This window comes from Thalassophryne amazonica, chromosome 2, assembly GCF_902500255.1.
Source record: "Thalassophryne amazonica chromosome 2, fThaAma1.1, whole genome shotgun sequence".
In the NCBI taxonomy this organism is placed as follows: domain Eukaryota; kingdom Metazoa; phylum Chordata; class Actinopteri; order Batrachoidiformes; family Batrachoididae; genus Thalassophryne; species Thalassophryne amazonica.
The window spans coordinates 142,257,183-142,275,328 of NC_047104.1; the positions used below are offsets into that span (position 1 = coordinate 142,257,183).

The 18,146-nt window shown below is 41.0% G+C and overlaps 1 protein-coding gene across 1 annotated transcript in view; it reads left to right on the plus strand.

The window, feature by feature from the left end:
* The window catches only part of pla2r1 (phospholipase A2 receptor 1), a 115,601-nt gene that overhangs the window by 15,689 nt on the left and 81,766 nt on the right, over positions 1-18,146 (plus strand). Inside the window, exons 2-5 of the mRNA XM_034195243.1 lie at positions 10,529-10,909; positions 11,025-11,198; positions 12,396-12,560; positions 18,015-18,128. Of these exons, the coding sequence (XP_034051134.1) occupies positions 10,529-10,909; positions 11,025-11,198; positions 12,396-12,560; positions 18,015-18,128 (834 nt within the window). The remainder of the gene's footprint in view (positions 1-10,528; positions 10,910-11,024; positions 11,199-12,395; positions 12,561-18,014; positions 18,129-18,146) is intronic.

Below are 18,146 nucleotides of genomic sequence, written 5' to 3' on the forward strand. Positions count from 1 at the left end.
ACACAGAGCAGAGTAGCTACCTAAACTCTGTAAGGGAGTTAGAGTATCTTGTCAATAGTTTTACATCCTCATTGAAGACAACTTTGGATGCTGTAGCTCCTCTGAAAAAGAGAGCTTTAAATCAGAAGTGTCTGACTCCGTGGTATAACTCACAAACTCGTAGCTTAAAGCAGATAACCTGTAAGTTGGAGAGGAAATGGCGTCTCACTAATTTAGAAGATCTTCACTTAGCCTGGAAAAAGAGTTTGTTGCTCTATAAGAAAGCCCTTCGTGAAGCTAGGACATCTTTCTACTCATCACTAATTGAAGAAAATAAGAACAACCCCAGGTTTCTTTTCAGCACTGTAGCCAGGCTGACAAAGAGTCAGAGCTCTATTGAGCTGAGTATTCCATTAACTTTAACTAGTAATGACTTCATGACTTTCTTTGCTAACAAAATTTTGACTATTAGAGAAAAAATTACTCATAACCATCCCAAAGATGTATCGTTATCTTGATTGTTCTGTCTGAGTTATTTTCATTAGTTACTTCATCCAAACCATCAACATGCTTATTAGACCCCATTCCTGCCAGGCTGCTCAAGGAAGTCCTACCATTATTTAATGCTTCAATCTTAAATATGATCAATCTATCTTTGTTAGTTGGTTATGTACCACAGGCCTTTAAGGTGGCAGTAATTAAACCATTACTTAAAAAGCCATCACTTGACCCAGCTATCTTAGCTAATTATAGGCCAATCTCCAACCTTCCTTTTCTCTCAAAGATTCTTGAGAGGGTAGTTGTAAAACAGCTAACTGATCACCTGCAGAGGAATGGTCTATTTGAAGAGTTTCAGTCAGGTTTTAGAATTCATCATAGTACAGAAACAGCATTAGTGAAGGTTACAAATGATCTTCTTATGGCTTCGGACAGTGGACTTATCTCTGTGCTTGTTCTGTTGGACCTCAGTGCTGCTTTTGATACTGTTGACCATAAAATTTTATTACAGAGATTAGAGCATGTCATAGGTATTAAAGGCATTGCGCTGCGGTGGTTTGAATCATATTTGTCTAATAGATTACAGTTTGTTCATGTAAATGGGGAATCTTCTTCACAGACTAAAGTTAATTATGGAGTTCCACAAGGTTCTGTGCTAGGACCAATTTTATTCACTTTATACATGCTTCCCTTGGGCAGTATTATTAGACGGTATTGCTTAAATTTTCATTGTTACGCAGATGATACCCAGCTTTATCTATCCATGAAGCCAGAGGATACGCACCAATTAGCTAAACTGCAGGATTGTCTTACAGACATAAAGACATGGATGACCTCTAATTTCCTGCTTTTAAACTCAGATAAAACTGAAGTTATTGTACTTGGCCCCACAAATCTTAGAAGCATGGTGTCTAACCAGATCGTTACTCTGGATGGCATTTCCCTGATCTCTAGTAATACTGTGAGAAATCTTGGAGTTATTTTTGATCAGGATATGTCATTCAAAGCGCATATTAAACAAATATGTAGGACTGCCTTTTTGCATTTACGCAATATCTCTAAAATCAGAAAGGTCTTGTCTCAGAGTGATGCTGAAAAACTAATTCATGCATTTGTTTCCTCTAGGCTGGACTATTGTAATTCATTATTATCAGGTTGTCCTAAAAGTTCCCTAAAAAGCCTTCAGTTGGTTCAGAATGCTGCAGCTAGAGTACTGACGGGGACTAGCAGGAGAGAGCATATCTCACCCGTGTTGGCCTCCCTTCATTGGCTTCCTGTTAATGCTAGAATAGAATTTAAAATTCTTCTTCTTACTTATAAGGTTTTGAATAATCAGGTCCCATCTTATCTTAGGGACCTCATAGTACCATATTACCCCATTAGAGCGCTTCCGCTCTCAGGGTTTGTAAGAGTAGAATGGGAGGCAGAGCCTTCAGCTTTCAGGCTCCTCTCCTGTGGAACCAGCTCCCAATTCAGATCAGGGAGACAGATACCCTCTCTACTTTTAAGATTAGGCTTAAAACTTTCCTTTTCGCTAAGGCTTATAGTTAGGGCTGGATCGGGTGACCCTGGACCATCCCTTGGTTATGTTGCTTTAGACGTAGACTGTGTTTCATAATTATTGTATGGCCTTGCCTTGCAATGTGGAGCGCCTTGGGGCAACTGTTTGTTGTGATTTGGCGCTATACAAGAAAAAAGTTGAAGTTGATTGACTTTATGGACAGACCTCGTATATCTGATATTTTCAATTTATAGAACTTCAGACGTGACGTTAATTTAAATAACTTGTCGGAAATTAGTTTGGTTAAAATTTTAACCATAAGTTAAAACTCTATGCCTCTGTATGACTTGGGTGATATTGCCAGCGAATCAGTATGGGGTCAAAAGAAATGAGACTTTTTTTTGTGACCAGTTCTCCTTTGCCTGCAGAGGATAGAATGGTTCCTTCTGGAACCAGCTCTCCTCTGTTTACAGAGGATAGAACTGTGCATCTACTATAAAGCATTTAACAGGTAAGTACTCAACTGATTTTAGATTTCATAGATGTTTGTAACTATTCAGCTTTGTTTACCACTTCTGAAAAAAATACGTTAGCGGTCTAAAAATTATCGGACCAAAACTTTTCGGAAGGTAATTAGTCCGATGATGGTTTTCAAAGTTATCTGAAAAGCTAATCCGATAATGAAAACATTATCTTTGATAATTAGTGGTTAGCGGATTAGCGGAACTGTGCCCACCACTGCTGCTATCACATATTTCATTAACATAAAAAAATCTGCTTTACCTTTACATATTTGAGAGACACACTTGTTTCTCAGATGCCTAAAATGTTGCCTGTCTTTATTTTTGGATTTTCTTGCAGTTGCCCAAGCAAGGTCTCGTTCATGAATGAGCTCAGACAGTTGCTCTGAAAACCACGGGTTATCACGTCCTTTAATCTTGTATTTTCCAAGAGGAGCATGTTTATTCATAATGTCCAACAATAATAATTTAAAATATTGCAATGCTATCTCAGGCTCTGGGATCAAATTTACTCTGGTCCAATCACAGAGATAAAGGTCATTTTAAAAAGCTTGTTCACAGAACAATTTTAATTTTCTCTTTAGTATACGTGGTTTACACTTTGGTGGCTTTTTGTCTCTCACACAAGCAATTATGCAGTGATCGCTAACATCATTTGCAGTGGTGGGCACAGCTAACCAAAAAGCTAGCTGTGATAACCATTAATCAAATAACTGAAAAGTTATCTTTAATGACGATAAACCAAAAATGTATCTTTATTACCGATAACCAATAACTATTAGTATTGATTTGGACGCGGCCACATCAGATTACACTGTCGGCTTCTAATAAACCAGTTTCACTTTAAGCGCCGCAGGTGCTGCTGGGTAAATTCAAGGATCACAAACACAAAGAACACACGAAAAATTAATAAATAAAAAATAAAACCCCAAACACTGTCATCATGTTTCAAAAGCAGTAAAACAGTATTAGAAGTCACAGTTTATCTTGGTATTAGATACACCATCATTTATGAGCTAAAAGCTGCTGCTTTTTTCCACACGCTTTCAACCCTGCAGCTTAAACAACCGAAATACATCGATTAATGCATTGATTGGCAGAGTAAAATACACGTAGTAAATATAAATTGTTACCTGTTAGTTTCAGTGGGATTCATCTGAATAAATAATCCACATAAAGCATCCTTATTAAAAATCCAAAACAGTGTCTAAACGTGAAGAAAAGTCTCTCCCTCTGTACACACAGCTGCCCCATGAGAGCTCGTCTCCCCCACGAGTCTTGGCAATTAAATTGCAGCCAAAGAAATAAAGAAATAATAAGAAATAAAATAATGTTAAAATTAGTCTGTTTTGTTTTGTGTTGAGTGGACAAGTCACTGTAATGTCCAAAGTGAACCTGAACTACACTACCCACAATGCTCCCTGCATCATCCAGCCAATCACGTTTTGCACTTAATGACAACATCATCAGCAAGCGACAGGCAGCCAGTCTGCTCAGTGGCTACAAACTAACAACAAATGGACTAAAATGTTTGATTTTAGGGTTTATAAACGTTTTTGGCCATTAAACTTTACCAGCAAAGAAAATGTTATCGAATTGCAAGTTATCAGAACTAAATTTATCGGAAGATAATTGGTCCGATGATGGTTTTAAAACTTATCTGAAAAGCTAATCCGATAGCAAAAACATTGGCTTCGATAATTATCTGATATCGGATTAGCTGAATTGTGCCTACCACTGATCATTTGCAAAAACAGCAGTCGCTTTATATTTCTGCAGAACATTGGTTAAAATCAAATCAAGGAGCGTTGACTTTTCAGGATGTTTATTATTTGGCCTAGTTGGTGAATCTATAATTTGGGGCAAATGTGCTGAATCACAGAAGTATTTAAAAAAAATCAGATGCAGGAGTTAACCAGTAGCAATTTAAATCCCCCATTAAAACCAATTCATTATAGTTTATAGTTGATAAGCAGTCAGACAATGAGGATAAAGTGTCCTTTGATGCAGAAGGAGGTCTGTAACATCCCACAACAGATATAACACAGCTCTTTGTGGATTCAACTTTCAAAATAAGCAGTTCAAATTGTTTAGGCATAGACTAAGATAATTGTACTGTGGCCTGAAAGGTATTTTTGATATAGATAGCCACCACTCCACCTTTAGCACAGCGATCAGTACGGAAAATATTATACCCATCCATATATATAAAATTATCAGGAGTGGAACTACTCAGCCATGTCTCAGATAAAACCATAATATCAGCATTGTTTGATTTGGCCCAGATTCTAATCATATCAATTTTGGGTGAGAGACTTCTCAAATTTAGGTGTACAAAACCAATACCGGACCTATTTTAAAAAAAATCAGCAGGAGTTTGTAGTAATATCACATCGGGCACGGGACCTCGGTTAAGCTGCACATTTCCTGACATCAGCAACATCAACATACATTTCAACATGTGTGTATATTAAAAATGCTTCTTGATTTCTTAGAGTCACCACTCATGGTGATTGACCAAGAGCTGTTTGATGAGATAAAACAGTTATTTAGGAGAAAAAGGCTTAGAAGATGTTTAAAATTTTTGTGTTCTGAAAACAGGCTCATGCCAAGCATCCAGCACCCCTAATTGCGGACAAAGTCAGTAATCTTTGATGGTGATGACATGTAACGTGTATAAAACAAACTGTTACAGTCACTCAAAGGGGTCTACTGGTTAACTTCATACTGAGCAAGAGCAGAGCCAGGAGGGCATGAATAACACTTACCATGATGGAGTTGGCACAGGTGCAGAGCTGGATGGACGGAAATAGGCCTCAGGCTGCAGGGCTGGGTGGATGGAAATAGGCCTCGGGGTGCAGAGCTGGGTGGATGGAAATAGGCCTCGGGGTGCAGGGCTGGGTGGATGGAAATAGGCCTCGGGGTGCAGGGCTGGGTGGATGGAAATAGGCCTCGGGGTGCAGGGCTGGGTGGATGGAAATAGGCCTCGGGGTGCAGGGCTGGGTGGATGGAAATAGGCCTCGGGGTGCAGAGCTGGGTGGATGGAAATAGGCCTCGGGGTGCAGGGCTGGGTGGATGGAAATAGGCCTCGGGGTGCAGGGCTGGGTGGATGGAAATAGGCCTCGGGGTGCAGGGCTGGGTGGATGGAAATAGGCCTCGGGGTGCAGAGCTTGGTGGATGGAAATAGGCCTCGGGGTGCAGAGCTGGGTGAATAGAAATAGGCCTCGGGGTGCAGGGCTGGGTGGATGGAAATAGGCCTCGGGCTGCAGGGCTGGGTGGATGGAAATAGGCCTCGGGGTGCAGGGCTGGGTGGATGGAAATAGGCCTCGGGGTGCAGAGCTGGGTGGATGGAAATAGGCCTCGGGGTGCAGAGCTGGGTGGATGGAAATAGGCCTCGGGGTGCAGAGCTGGGTGGATGGAAATAGGCCTCGGGGTGCAGAGCTGGGTGGATGGAGGTAGGCCCCAGGCCTCAAAGCTGGATGGATGGAGGTAGGCCTCAGGCTGCTGTACTGCTGCAGTTCTAGGCTGAAAACTAGTCACACTGCAACAGCTCCCAAAGTCTGAACAGGCAGAGGAGGCTATCTGTGGTAGCCCAAGTAGAGGCTAATCCTAGGTGCTAACTAACTCCAGCCCTATGGAGTAGTCAGACATGCAGAGAGGGATCGCTTCCCAAGACAGACACAAAAATTGTCTAATTCCACAGAGCTTGTTGGAAATCAAGTGATTGTAGATCAGCAATAAAAGCTATTATGCATAAAGGCATGAGTGAAACTGTCAAAAGATACTAAAAACCAGTATTAAAAAAGTAAAAATGATTAAAACAAACACTGAGCAGAGACACCATGCATGCTGCCATCTTGGATTGGTAAATTTTACTCATACTTGGATTGGTCTGGTCTGGAGGTGTTTCTGGCGATGTTGTCTTATTGTCCATACTTCACGAGGCTTGTTTAAACTGTGCCCTGAACCGGAACTCTGCTGAAACCGACCTCTTGCGTGAGTCACGTACCGCAAGATGGTAATGTCCATCTATAACAGACAGGTCCTGAGAAAGGCTAATGCTGTTCTGGATTGTTCTAATCATCCACTGAAAAAAGAGTTTGAGCTTCTGCCCTCAGGCCGTCGTTTTAGGGCTCCTATGAGGAGGACTAAAAGATTTCAGGTTTCGTTTATTCCTAGTGCAATTTTATTACTCAGTGGCAATTAGCCTTTGATGTTGTTTATTTTGCACTACTGTTGCTTATTTGCACATCCACATATTGCATTTTTGCAATACTTTTTGTTTTTGGCATGGACTCTGGATTGAATATTTGACATTGTATGGGTATTGTTTTTATTGTTTTTATTTTATTTTATTATTATTATTATTATTAAGTTTTACTTTTATTACTAAGTTTAGTGATAAAGGTCACTTAGTTAGTTATTATTCTTAAGTTTATTCCTTTGTTTCCTTCCTTGTTTGATTTTAGACTTTTAACTGGGTCTTATTTTCACTGTTGATATTGTTATCTTTGTGTACCTTGTCCTTTGTGTGCTCCTGCTGCAACATTAATTTCCCTTTACGGGACAATAAAGAAATTCTGATTCTGATTCTGATTCAATATGGCGCCAAATTCACAACTGTGAAACGGCAAATGCAATAATTGCATACTGAACCAGAATGGGCTGACTGATCAAGATGTTGCAGTCTGATATTTCATTCACAAGCTGAAACAAAATAGTGAATAGCGAATTTGTTTAGCTTGATAATTATGAATAGAAAATGTGAATTTTGAAAATAACTGTAAAAATTAGTTTTATTCAACACTTAGACACTGTTGTACAAAAAAAATTTTTACAAGCGGTCCTTTTAAGTCATAAAAATAATTTTCTGTAACTTTAGTATTTAAATAATGTATTCATTTTATAACATTGTCAGTATGATCAAAATTTGTGCTGTCTGGAAACAATTTAGGATTTCCTCCCCTCAAAGGGAGAATTTCAAGTGATCACACGGCCATGACCTACATTTAGTAGCAACATAAAATTATATGGGAGGCCGGGGGGTTCCTCGAGTTGCACAAGGGATGCTGGGAAGCACACAGCGAGTCAGATTAAAGAAAAGCAGCGTGATGTCAGCTGGCTGTTGGCTCAAACAAAATAAATCAAGATGGTGGAAAATGCTCCAAAACGGCTTATTTCTGTATGAATCTAATTATGAATCTAATATGTTTCTCATACATTTTGGGAAAAGTTAGCAAAAAATAAACACTTCTAAATCTAAAAATACTGGGGTTTTTTTAAACCAGATAACACCTCTGAAGTGATTTACAAGGCATCTTATTGATGCGCGCAGGGCAGGCACATCCCGCATCACACATGTGCACCAGGTCAAAATGTCACGCCTGCGCACACATGCTTCCTCCTGCATATGATGTTAGAAGGAAAATAAAATATTCATTATGTAATTCCCCCCAAGTCAATATCTTCTCTTCATTAAAATGAGCTGTAATTTTGCAACAAATTACCAAGATAATCAACATTATAATACTTGGCATTAGGTAGAAGCTAAATTTTGTCTGTTTTGTTAAATTTGAAAGATCGTACAGTTTTAGGTTGCATTAACTTGATCCATTTAGCTTCAATCAAAGATACGTACAGTGAGGAAAATAAGTATTTGAACACCCTGCAGTTTTGCAAGTTCTCCCACTTAGAAATCATGGAGGGGTCTGAAATTTTCATCTTAGGTGCATGTCCACTGTGAGAGACATAATCTAAAAAAAAATCCGGAAATCACAGTGTATGATTTTTTTAATCATTTATTTTGTATGTTACTGCTGCAAATAAGTATTTGAACACCTACCAACCAGCAAGAATTCTGGCTCACACAGACCTGTTCATTTTTCTTTAAGAAGCCCTCTTATTCTGCACTCTTTACCTGTATTAATTGCACCTGTTTGAACTTGTTACCTGTATAAAAGACACCTGTTCAGACACTCAGTCAATCACACTCCAACCTGTCTACCATAGCCAAGACCAAAGGGCTGTCTAAGGATACCAGGGACAAAACTGTAGACCTGCACAAGGCTGGGATGGACTACAGGACAACAGGCAAGCAGCTTGGTAGAAGACAACAACTGTTATGATTATTTATTAGAAAGTGGAAGAAATACAAGATGACTGTCAATCTCCCTCGGTCTGGGATTCCATGCAAGATCTCACTTTGTGGGGTAAGGATGATTCTGAGAAAGTTCAGAACTACTCAGGAGGACCTGGTCAATGACCTGAAGAGAGCTGGGACCACAATCACAAAGATTACATTAGTAACACATGATGCTGTCATGGTTTAAAATCCTGCAGGGCAGCAAGGTCCCCCTGCTCAAGCCAGCACATGTCCAGGCCCGTTTGAAGTTCACCAGTGACCATCTGGATGATCCAGAGGAGGCATGGGAGAAGGTCATGTGGTCAGATGAGACCAGAATAGAGCTTTTTGGAATCAACTCCACTTACCATGTGTAGAGGATGAGAATAACCCCAAGAAAACCATCCAAACCGTGAAGCATGGGGGTGGAAACATCATACTCTGGGGGTGTTCTTCTGCAAAGGGGACAGGACGACTGCACCGTATTGAATGGAGGATGGATGGGGTCATGTATTGCGAAATTTTGGCAAACAGCCTCCTTCCCTCAGTAAGAGCATTGAAAATGGGTCATGGCTGGGTCTTCCAGCATGACAGTGACCCCAAACACAGCCAGGGCAACTAAGGAGGGGCTCTGTAAGAAGCATTTCAAGGGCCTGGAGTGGCCTGGCCAGTCTCCAGACCTGAACTCAATAGAAAATCTTTGGAGGGAGCCGAAACTCCAAACCTGAAAGATTTTGAGAAGATCTGTATGGAGGAGTGGACCAAAATCCCTGCTGCAGTGTGTGCAAACCTGGTGAAAAACTATAGGAAACATTTGATCTCTGTAATTGCAAACAAAGGCTACTGTACTAAATATTAACATTGATTTTCACAGGTGTTGAAATACTTATTTGCAGCAGTAACATCATACATTGTGATTTCAGGATTTTTTTTATTTTATTTTTTTTTTATTTTGTCTCTCACAGTGGACATGCACCTAGGATGAAAATTTCAGCGCCCCCCCCCCAATGATTTCTAAGTGGGAGAACTTGCAAAATCGCAGGGTGTTCAAATAGTTTTTTCCCTCACTGTATATGTAGCACTAAATTCAAATATTTAAGTTTGAATATTTTTATTTTTGACTGCATAAAATACAACTAAGGCAATCAGGTTTTCATCACCTTCTATATTCTAATAGCCAAGTGGCCTCTCTCTCTGTGTGTGTGTGTGTGTGTGTGTGTGTGTGTGTGTGTGTGTGTGTGTGTGTGTGTGTGTGTGTGTGTGTGTGTGTGTGTGTGTGTGTGTGTGTGTGTGTGTGTGTGTGTGGCTTTGATCACGGCGAAACCAGGAAGAGCTGACATTTGCCATTTGGTATGCTTATGTATTCTGGGTCAAGGATGAACTCTGCTAAAACAGAAAGTTGATAAGACAAATATTTTTGAGAAATTAACGATGGGGTTTTGAGGTACTAAATGTTGTTATTGTGGTTAATGTTAGTTTAACAGTGTTGTTAGTGTTATTGATTTATTGTGTTTTGAAGTTTAATTGGTTTAGTCAGTTTAGTTAAGTGTTATGTTGATGTTACCATGAGTGACTTAAGTGTCATGTTGGTACCATGAGTGAAACATATATTGCTTTTAATGTCTTCCACCACAATTTTATCTGTGCTAAGTGCTATATAAATAAATTTTATTTACTTACTTACAACATATTTCTGTATTAATTCACTCAAATGCTGTTTTGTAAAATATGTTGATGTAAATGCAATGCTGTGAATACTGATTTATTTGCTGAGCCTCATTTAAATAAGGCTCCATGTTTTTCTGTTCAAGTAAACCAACTCTGTTCATTGATCAGGCCAAGTGCTGCACTTTTTCATTGCATCCTCATTCTCTCAACCAATATCCTGTCCTCCCCTCTTTGTACCAGAAAAAGGTCTGTTCATCCTGGAGAGTGAGCCCCTGAAGCGGTGCATCGCTGTAGATCGCACTCGCCTGGTGCTGGAGGACTGCCAGCGACCCACGCACCACATGCTGTGGAAGTGGGTTTCCCAACATCGCCTCTTCAACTTGGGTACCAGCATGTGTCTGGGCCTTAATATCTCTGACACGACGCAGCCTCTTGGTCTGTTTGAGTGTGACATGGTCCTCCCCACCATGTGGTGGCGCTGCAACGGAAACATGCTGTACGGGGCTTCCCAGTGGAAGGTGGCGGTGGCTGGTCGTTTAGTGGTGTTAAAGAAAAACTCAAATCATGAATGGAAACGGCACCAGACTCCCAAAGAGGGGCCGTGCTCACACCCGTATGAAGGTAATCAGAATGATAGATTTCTCTGGTTTATAACTGCTTATTGGTAACAGACGTCTACACAACAGGCATTTGTTTTACTAACTGTAAAATCATAAAGGCTGTGTTTTAAATGCAGATGTCCACACTTTGTTGGGGAACGGCCATGGCATGCCCTGTGCTTTTCCCTTTAAATACAACAACAAATGGTACTCGGAGTGCACAGCTGAGGGCCGTGAGGACTATCTTCAGTGGTGTTCCACCACCACACACTATGATGATGCTGGAAGATGGGGCTTCTGTCCGGTGCAAGGTGAAATCCACAGCATCTCTGCACCACTCAGATTTAGATTAGCTAAACTTATTTCGGTGAGTGAATGGTTAATGAAAAAAAAGCAAATCAATGCCATTATATCATTTTCTTTATTGTCCCACATCAGCCCTAAAACTTGAAGGGAGAAACAGACTTGCACTCTGTTCTGCGTACATCAATCATGCTTTCTTGCGCACAGCATAACATGGCCAAAATTGACCCGTGTTTCACCTAATTTGAACTGAGCTTCATAAATGAGCGAATCTTGGATGAGTTGAGTTTGAGCTTGATCAGGTTTAACCAAGACCCTCGTAGGACCGCCCATGTCACCAAAGAGTGTTGTTGAGTGTTGTAATTTATTATCCCAGAATAAATGAGTTGAAAGATGTGGCTCATGATTTACTAGTGGATTTACGCTCCTCTCCTATCCTCACCTATGTTAATGAGCTTTGGATAGTGATCGAATGAACAAGGTGGATACATGAGGTTCCTCCATTGGGTATCTTGGGTTATACTTAGGGACAGGGTGAGTAGGTCAAATTTCCAGGAGAGACTCTGAGGAGAGCTGCGGCTCCTTTGCTTTGAAAGAAGCTATCTGGGGTAGTTCTGACGTTTTGTGAGGACGCCCCTGGTTGTCTCTCTGGGGAAGTTTTACAAGTACATCCAACTGGGAGGAGGCCTCAGGAAACACTAAGGACAGGCTGGAGGGATTATATTTCTCAGATGCCTTGGGAATGCATCGGGATCCCTCAAGAGGATTTAGATGGCGGAGCCAAGGATAGGGAAGTGTGGGTTGAGCTGCTTAATCCACTGCCACCACAACCCAGACCCTGATAAGTTGTAGAAAATTAATTAAATGAATGAGTGCATTATCCCTGAGCATGGTTCTTTTTCATATCTCTACCGTAACCAAGGAACAAAAAAACAAAGAAGGACCAGGCTGAGAACCACTTCATCCACCAAAGTGATTAAGCCAGGAGAATGGTACAAAATACCAGCAGGGGATTAAGTTTATATCCCCCATATGTTCAGTCTGTGACAGTCTGATTTGCTTTGAGCATCAACGGTTTTAAGTTTAGGATAGTCTGAGCTCATGTTGATTGCATCCGCTGACATTTGAACATGCTTGTTGATCCAGGACAGATACATTTTAATGTGAGCTCCTCTTTAATCACAGCTCTTAATTTTCACCAATAGATTCCAGTTGTGAACAGTTGTGGGAGTCAAACCAAGAGCTGGGTGCATGTTACCAATTCAATCTGTACACCATCCTAACCTGGAGTCAAGCAGTGTTGACCTGCCAGGCCCAAGGTGGAAACCTGCTCAGCATCACCACCCTGGCAGAGCACTGGTACATCAGAGGTAGTATGACACATACAAACCATCGCTTTTACATCCAGTTTTCTTCAGACAAGTCAGGGGATGGATACAACGTTTCCCAGACGCTGGGAATGGAAGAACTCCTCTCAGCCAAATGCGATTTAAGCCACTTAATAAGTACAGTACCATGAAAGCCAATAAGATGTTCTAACTAGTACAGCAGGTAACTGTAAGAATAGTTCAAATCCGGTTACAAGCACCAAAATTTGACTGTGTATACCTTTTGGTACATATTGTAGAAAAATAACTTTAGCCTTTTGAATTTTCAATAGGGGGCCAAGTAGGGGTCAGTTGAAGAATTGCACAGGGTCAAAATTAAAAAATGTTCCAATCATATTGAAAGTGATACTACACTATGTGTGTGATGATAATGATTCCAAAAAGGTATACTTTGGACTATCTGTGACTGAATGTTCTGGAGTTATGGGGTAAAAACAGCAAGAATGGGGACAAAGGTCAGTTTCAGTTTGTACAGGGGTCAAAAGTTAATGTTGCTGCAGTTTTGGTAAAACGTGGTGCAAATTATTGGTTGAACTAATAGGATTAACAAATGGAATAGTTCTGACTGTGTTCAATGTTTGGTCTCCAAAGTAAAGGTCAAACAATGTCAACGTCCATTGGATTCTATGACATGTGACATATGTTACCCCGTAACGTGATAACTAAGCATGACACATGGTGCAAACTAGTCCTTTTTAACACCCTATTAACCAATAATTTACATCATGTTTTACCATAATTGGAGCAACTTTAACTTTTGACCCCTGTACAAACTGAAACTGACCTTTTTCACCATTCTTGCTGTTTTTACCCCATAACTCCAGAACATTCAGTCACAGATAGTCCAAACTATACCTTTTTGGAATCTTTGTGATCAAACACATAATGTGGTATAGCTTTCAATATGATTGTAACTTTTTTTGACCCCTAAGCAGTTCTTCAATTGACCCCTACTTGGCCATTTTTACATTTTTTTTATTTTCATTTATTTATATAGCGCCAAATCAAAACAGAGTTGCCTCAAGGCGCTTCACACAGGTAAGGTCTAACGTTACCAACCCCCAGTGCAACAGTGGTAAGGAAAAACTCCCTCTGAGGAAGAAACCTCAAGCAGACCAGACTCAAAGGGGTAACCCTCTGCTTGGGCCATGCTACAAACATAAATTACAGAACAATTCATAGAACAATTCACAGACGAATATACAAGAAACACTGTTGGCGCACAGGACAGGAGGGTCTCCAGCACAAATACAACTCCCCTCTCTGGATGGAGCTGCACCTTAAACAGAGAGAAAAAACAGAATCAGGCATCAGAAAGACAAAAAATACTGTATAATATGCCAGCATTAATCAACAAGAAAAACAGAAGAAATACTACGGTGATTGCCGGCCGCTTTTATTGATGCAGGGAGATCATTCCACAGAACAGGGGCACGATAAGAGAAAGCTCTGTGACCCGCAGACTTTTTATTCACCCTAGGGACACAAAGTAGTCCTGCACCCTGAGAACGTAAAGCCCAGGCCGGTACGTAAGGTTTAATTAGGTCAGCTAGGTAGGGAGGTGCCAGTCTATGAATAACTTTATAGGTTAGTAGCACAACCTTAAAATCTGATCTCACTGGGACAGGGAGCGTGCAATTGGCATGCTGACAGCAGGAATATCAACCAGAGCTGTTGCTCGTGTATTGAATGTTCATTTCTCTACCATAAGCCATCTCCAAAGGCGTTTCAGAGAATTTGGCAGTACATCCAACCAGCTTCACAACCGCAGACCACGTGTAACCACACCAGCCCAGGACCTCCACATCCAGCATGTTCACCTCCAAGATCGTCTGAAACCAGCCACTCGGACAGCTGTTGAAACAATCGGTTTGCATAACCAAAGAATTTCTGCACAAACTGTCAGAAACCGTCTCAGGGAAGCTCATCTGCATGCTTGTCGTCCTCATCGGGGTCTCGACCTGACTCCAGTTCGTCGTCGTAACCGACTTGAGTGGGCAAATGCTCACATTCGCTGGCGTTTGGCACGTTGGAGAGGTGTTCTCTTCACGGATGATGCGAAGGAGATGTGTTGCACTGCATGAGGCATATGGTGGTCACACCAGATACTGACTGGTATTCCCCCCCAGTAAAACAAAACTGCACCTTTCAGAGTGGCCTTTTATTGTGGGCAGTCTAAGGCACACCTGTGCACTAATCATGGTGTCTAATCAGCATCTTGATATGGCACACTTGTGAGGTGGGATGGATTATCTCAGCAAAGGAGAAGTGCTCACTATCACAGATTTCGACTGGTTTGTGAACAATATTTGAGGGAAATGGTGATATTGTGTACGTGGAAAAAGTTTTAGATCTTTGAGTTCATCTCATACAAAATGGGAGCAAAACCAAAAGTGTTGCGTTTATATTTTTGTTGAGTATATATATATATACGAGGGCTGTCAATAAAGTTACGGTCCTTTTTATTTTTTTCAAAAACTATATGGATTTCATTCATATGTTTTTACGTCAGACATGCTTGAACCCTCGTGCGCATGCGTGAGTTTTTCCACGCCTGTTGGTGACGTCATTCACCTGTGAGCACTCCTTGTGGGAGGAGTCGTCCAGCCCCTCGTCGGAATTCCTTTGTCTGAGAAGTTGCTGAGAGACTGGCGCGTTGTTTGATCAAAATTTTTTCTAAACCTGTGAGACACATCGAAGTGGACACGGTTCGAAAAATTAAGCTGGTTTTCAGTGAAAATTTTAACGGCTGATGAGAGATTTTGAGGTGACTCTGTCGCTTTAAGGACTTTTCACGGTGCGAGACGTCGCTCAGCGCTCTCAGGCGGCGTCATCAGCCTGTTCAAGCTGAAAACCTCCACATTTCAGGCTCTATTGATCCAGGACGTCGTGAGAGAACAGAGACGTTTCAGAAGAAGTCGGTTTCAGCATTTTATCCGGATATTCCACTGTTAAAGGAGATTTTTTTAATGAAAGACGTGCGGACGGATCCGCGCGTCGGGACGCAGCCGACGCGGTGCGGCGGCACAGGAAAAACACCTCCGTGTTGATAACCATTTGTAAAATCCAGGCGGCTTTTGATGGCTTTCAGTGGAGTGAGTATATGAGAAATTGTTTAACAGGCAGGACATGTTCCAACTTGTCCTTAAGGCTTTCAACAAAGGTGTTTTTCCTGTGGCGGAGCGTCGCGGCGGCTGCGTCCCGACGCATGGACCCTTCCGCACGTCTTTCATTAAAAAAATCTCCTTTAACAGTGGAATATCCGGATAAAATGCTGAAACCGACTTCTTCTGAAACTTCTCTGTTCTCTCACGACGTCCTGGATCAATAGAGCCTGAAATGTGGAGGTTTTCAGCTTGAAACAGGCTGATGACGCCGCCTGAGAGCGCTGCGCGACATCTCGCACCGTGAAAAGTCCTTAAAGCGACAGAATCACCTCAAAATCTCTCATCAGCCGTTAAAATTTTCACTGAAAACCAGCTTAATTTTTCGAACCGTGTCCACTTCGATGTGTCTCACAGGTTTAGAAAAAATTTTGATCAAACAAAGCGCCAGTCTCTCAGCAACTTCTCAGACAAAGGAATTCCGACGAGGGGCTGGACGACTCCTCCCACAAGGAGTGCTCACAGGCGAATGACGTCACCGACAGGCGTGGAAAAACTCACGCATGCGCACGAGGGTTCAAGCATGTCTGACGTAAAAACATATGAATGAAATCCATATAGTTTTTGAAAAAAATAAAAAGGACCGTTACTTTATTGACAGCCCTCGTATATATATATATATATATATATATAATACAAATAATGTATGAAAAGTTATATTGGACAAGGCGTAGCCGAGTCCAATATAACTTTTATGAATCCAATATTTCTCTATATTGGATGACTTGCCATCCATCAATTGTTGTGTTCTCAACCCCCCTCCCAAATTAAGCAAACAACAAAGAGTCAAGTAAATTAGATCAATTTATTTTGTTGTGAACAGCATATGATTGATTCAGAGTACCTTCTTAGTGTTTTTGGCACCCTTGGAGTTGACTATTTCCACCAGTTCCTCCTCTGTGAACTCAGCAAACCTCACTGGCAGACGATTTTCTGCTGCTGTTGACATGTTTGTTGCCATTTTTTCAATCAGCGTCTGTCAGCTAGTTCCTGACCTTCGTATGCCGCGCTCTGATTGGCTAGCTGTTGGCAGTAAGCTCTAACGCTATTGGTCAGTGTGAACCGATCCAATATAACTTTTGTTCCTAGCCTTTTTGTATCCTTTTGGATCCAACATAACGTTTTGGCGCCAAGCATGCCAAAATACAGGTAAATGATGGACAGAAATCCTAATCTGTGATTGGCTATTGCAGTCTGAGTGGAGAATGGAATGCACTGAAAATATATCACCAACACTTAAATGCCCCAAAATTGTAAATGCACTTAAAGAAACTGAGTTGTTATGACAATAATTCATTAAGTTAGTTTGATTAATGGAGATGAGTGACTTATCTTGTTATTGGTGGTGTATCTAAAGCAGATGGTTACCCCTCTGAGTCTGGTCTGCTTGAGTTCAGTGTGCTTGCTCAAGGGAGCGGGTAAGGTTGGATCTTACCTTTTATAAAGGGACTTGGGTCAACTTGTGTTGTGACTTGGTGCTGTATAAATGAAATAAATTGAGTTGTAATACAGCAAATACTATAAATAACAGCTGTTTTGGTCTTAGAAACTCTGTCATCAGTAATAACACATAATTTAAAGAACTGTTTTCAGGTAGCTCAACAAGTATTTCTAATTTATATGATTTAAGAAAAAGACCTGTTTGTTTCACACGGTATGTATTAGTATTTAGATGAATATTATGTATTATAATAACAATAATAATGTCATAAATACAATTTTATTTGTATACACACACATATATGTCAACAAATGTTGACATATTGGGGAGGTGATGGTCTAGTGGTTAAGGTGTTGGGCTTGAGTCCAGAAGATCATGGGTTCAAATCCACACCTGACTGGAAAATCACTAAGGGCTCTTGGGCAAGGCCTTTAATCCCCTATTACTCCCGGTGTGTAGTGAGCGCCTTGTATGGCAGCACCCTGACATCGGGGTGAATGTGAGGCATAATTGTAAAGCGCTTTGAGCGTCTGATGCAGATGGAAAAGCGCTATATAAATGCAGTCCATTTACCATTTAACAAATGTCAAATTAGCAATAAGACAAAAATTAAATGCAGCCATACAAAATACTTTTAAAACTCAGGGGTATGTGCTTTGGGTTTTATTTTTTTTTCTTCCCCTATTTGGGTGATGTTGGTGTTGTTTTGAGTACTCATAAAGTTTAACATCATTCCTCTGCCAAAGTGACATATGAAATGTTATTATAATTTACCAATAATGTGGCTGCTTTTGAAAACAGACACTTTGCGACTTTTTTATCTATTGCTAGATCGGCTAGCTACCGTGAACGTGATGGCGTGGATCGGGCTGAACCACTTGAAGGATGGCCGGGGCTGGCAGTGGTCAGACGGAGCTCCTCTGTCCTTGGTCAACTTCACCACAGGTACTGATTATTTGATCA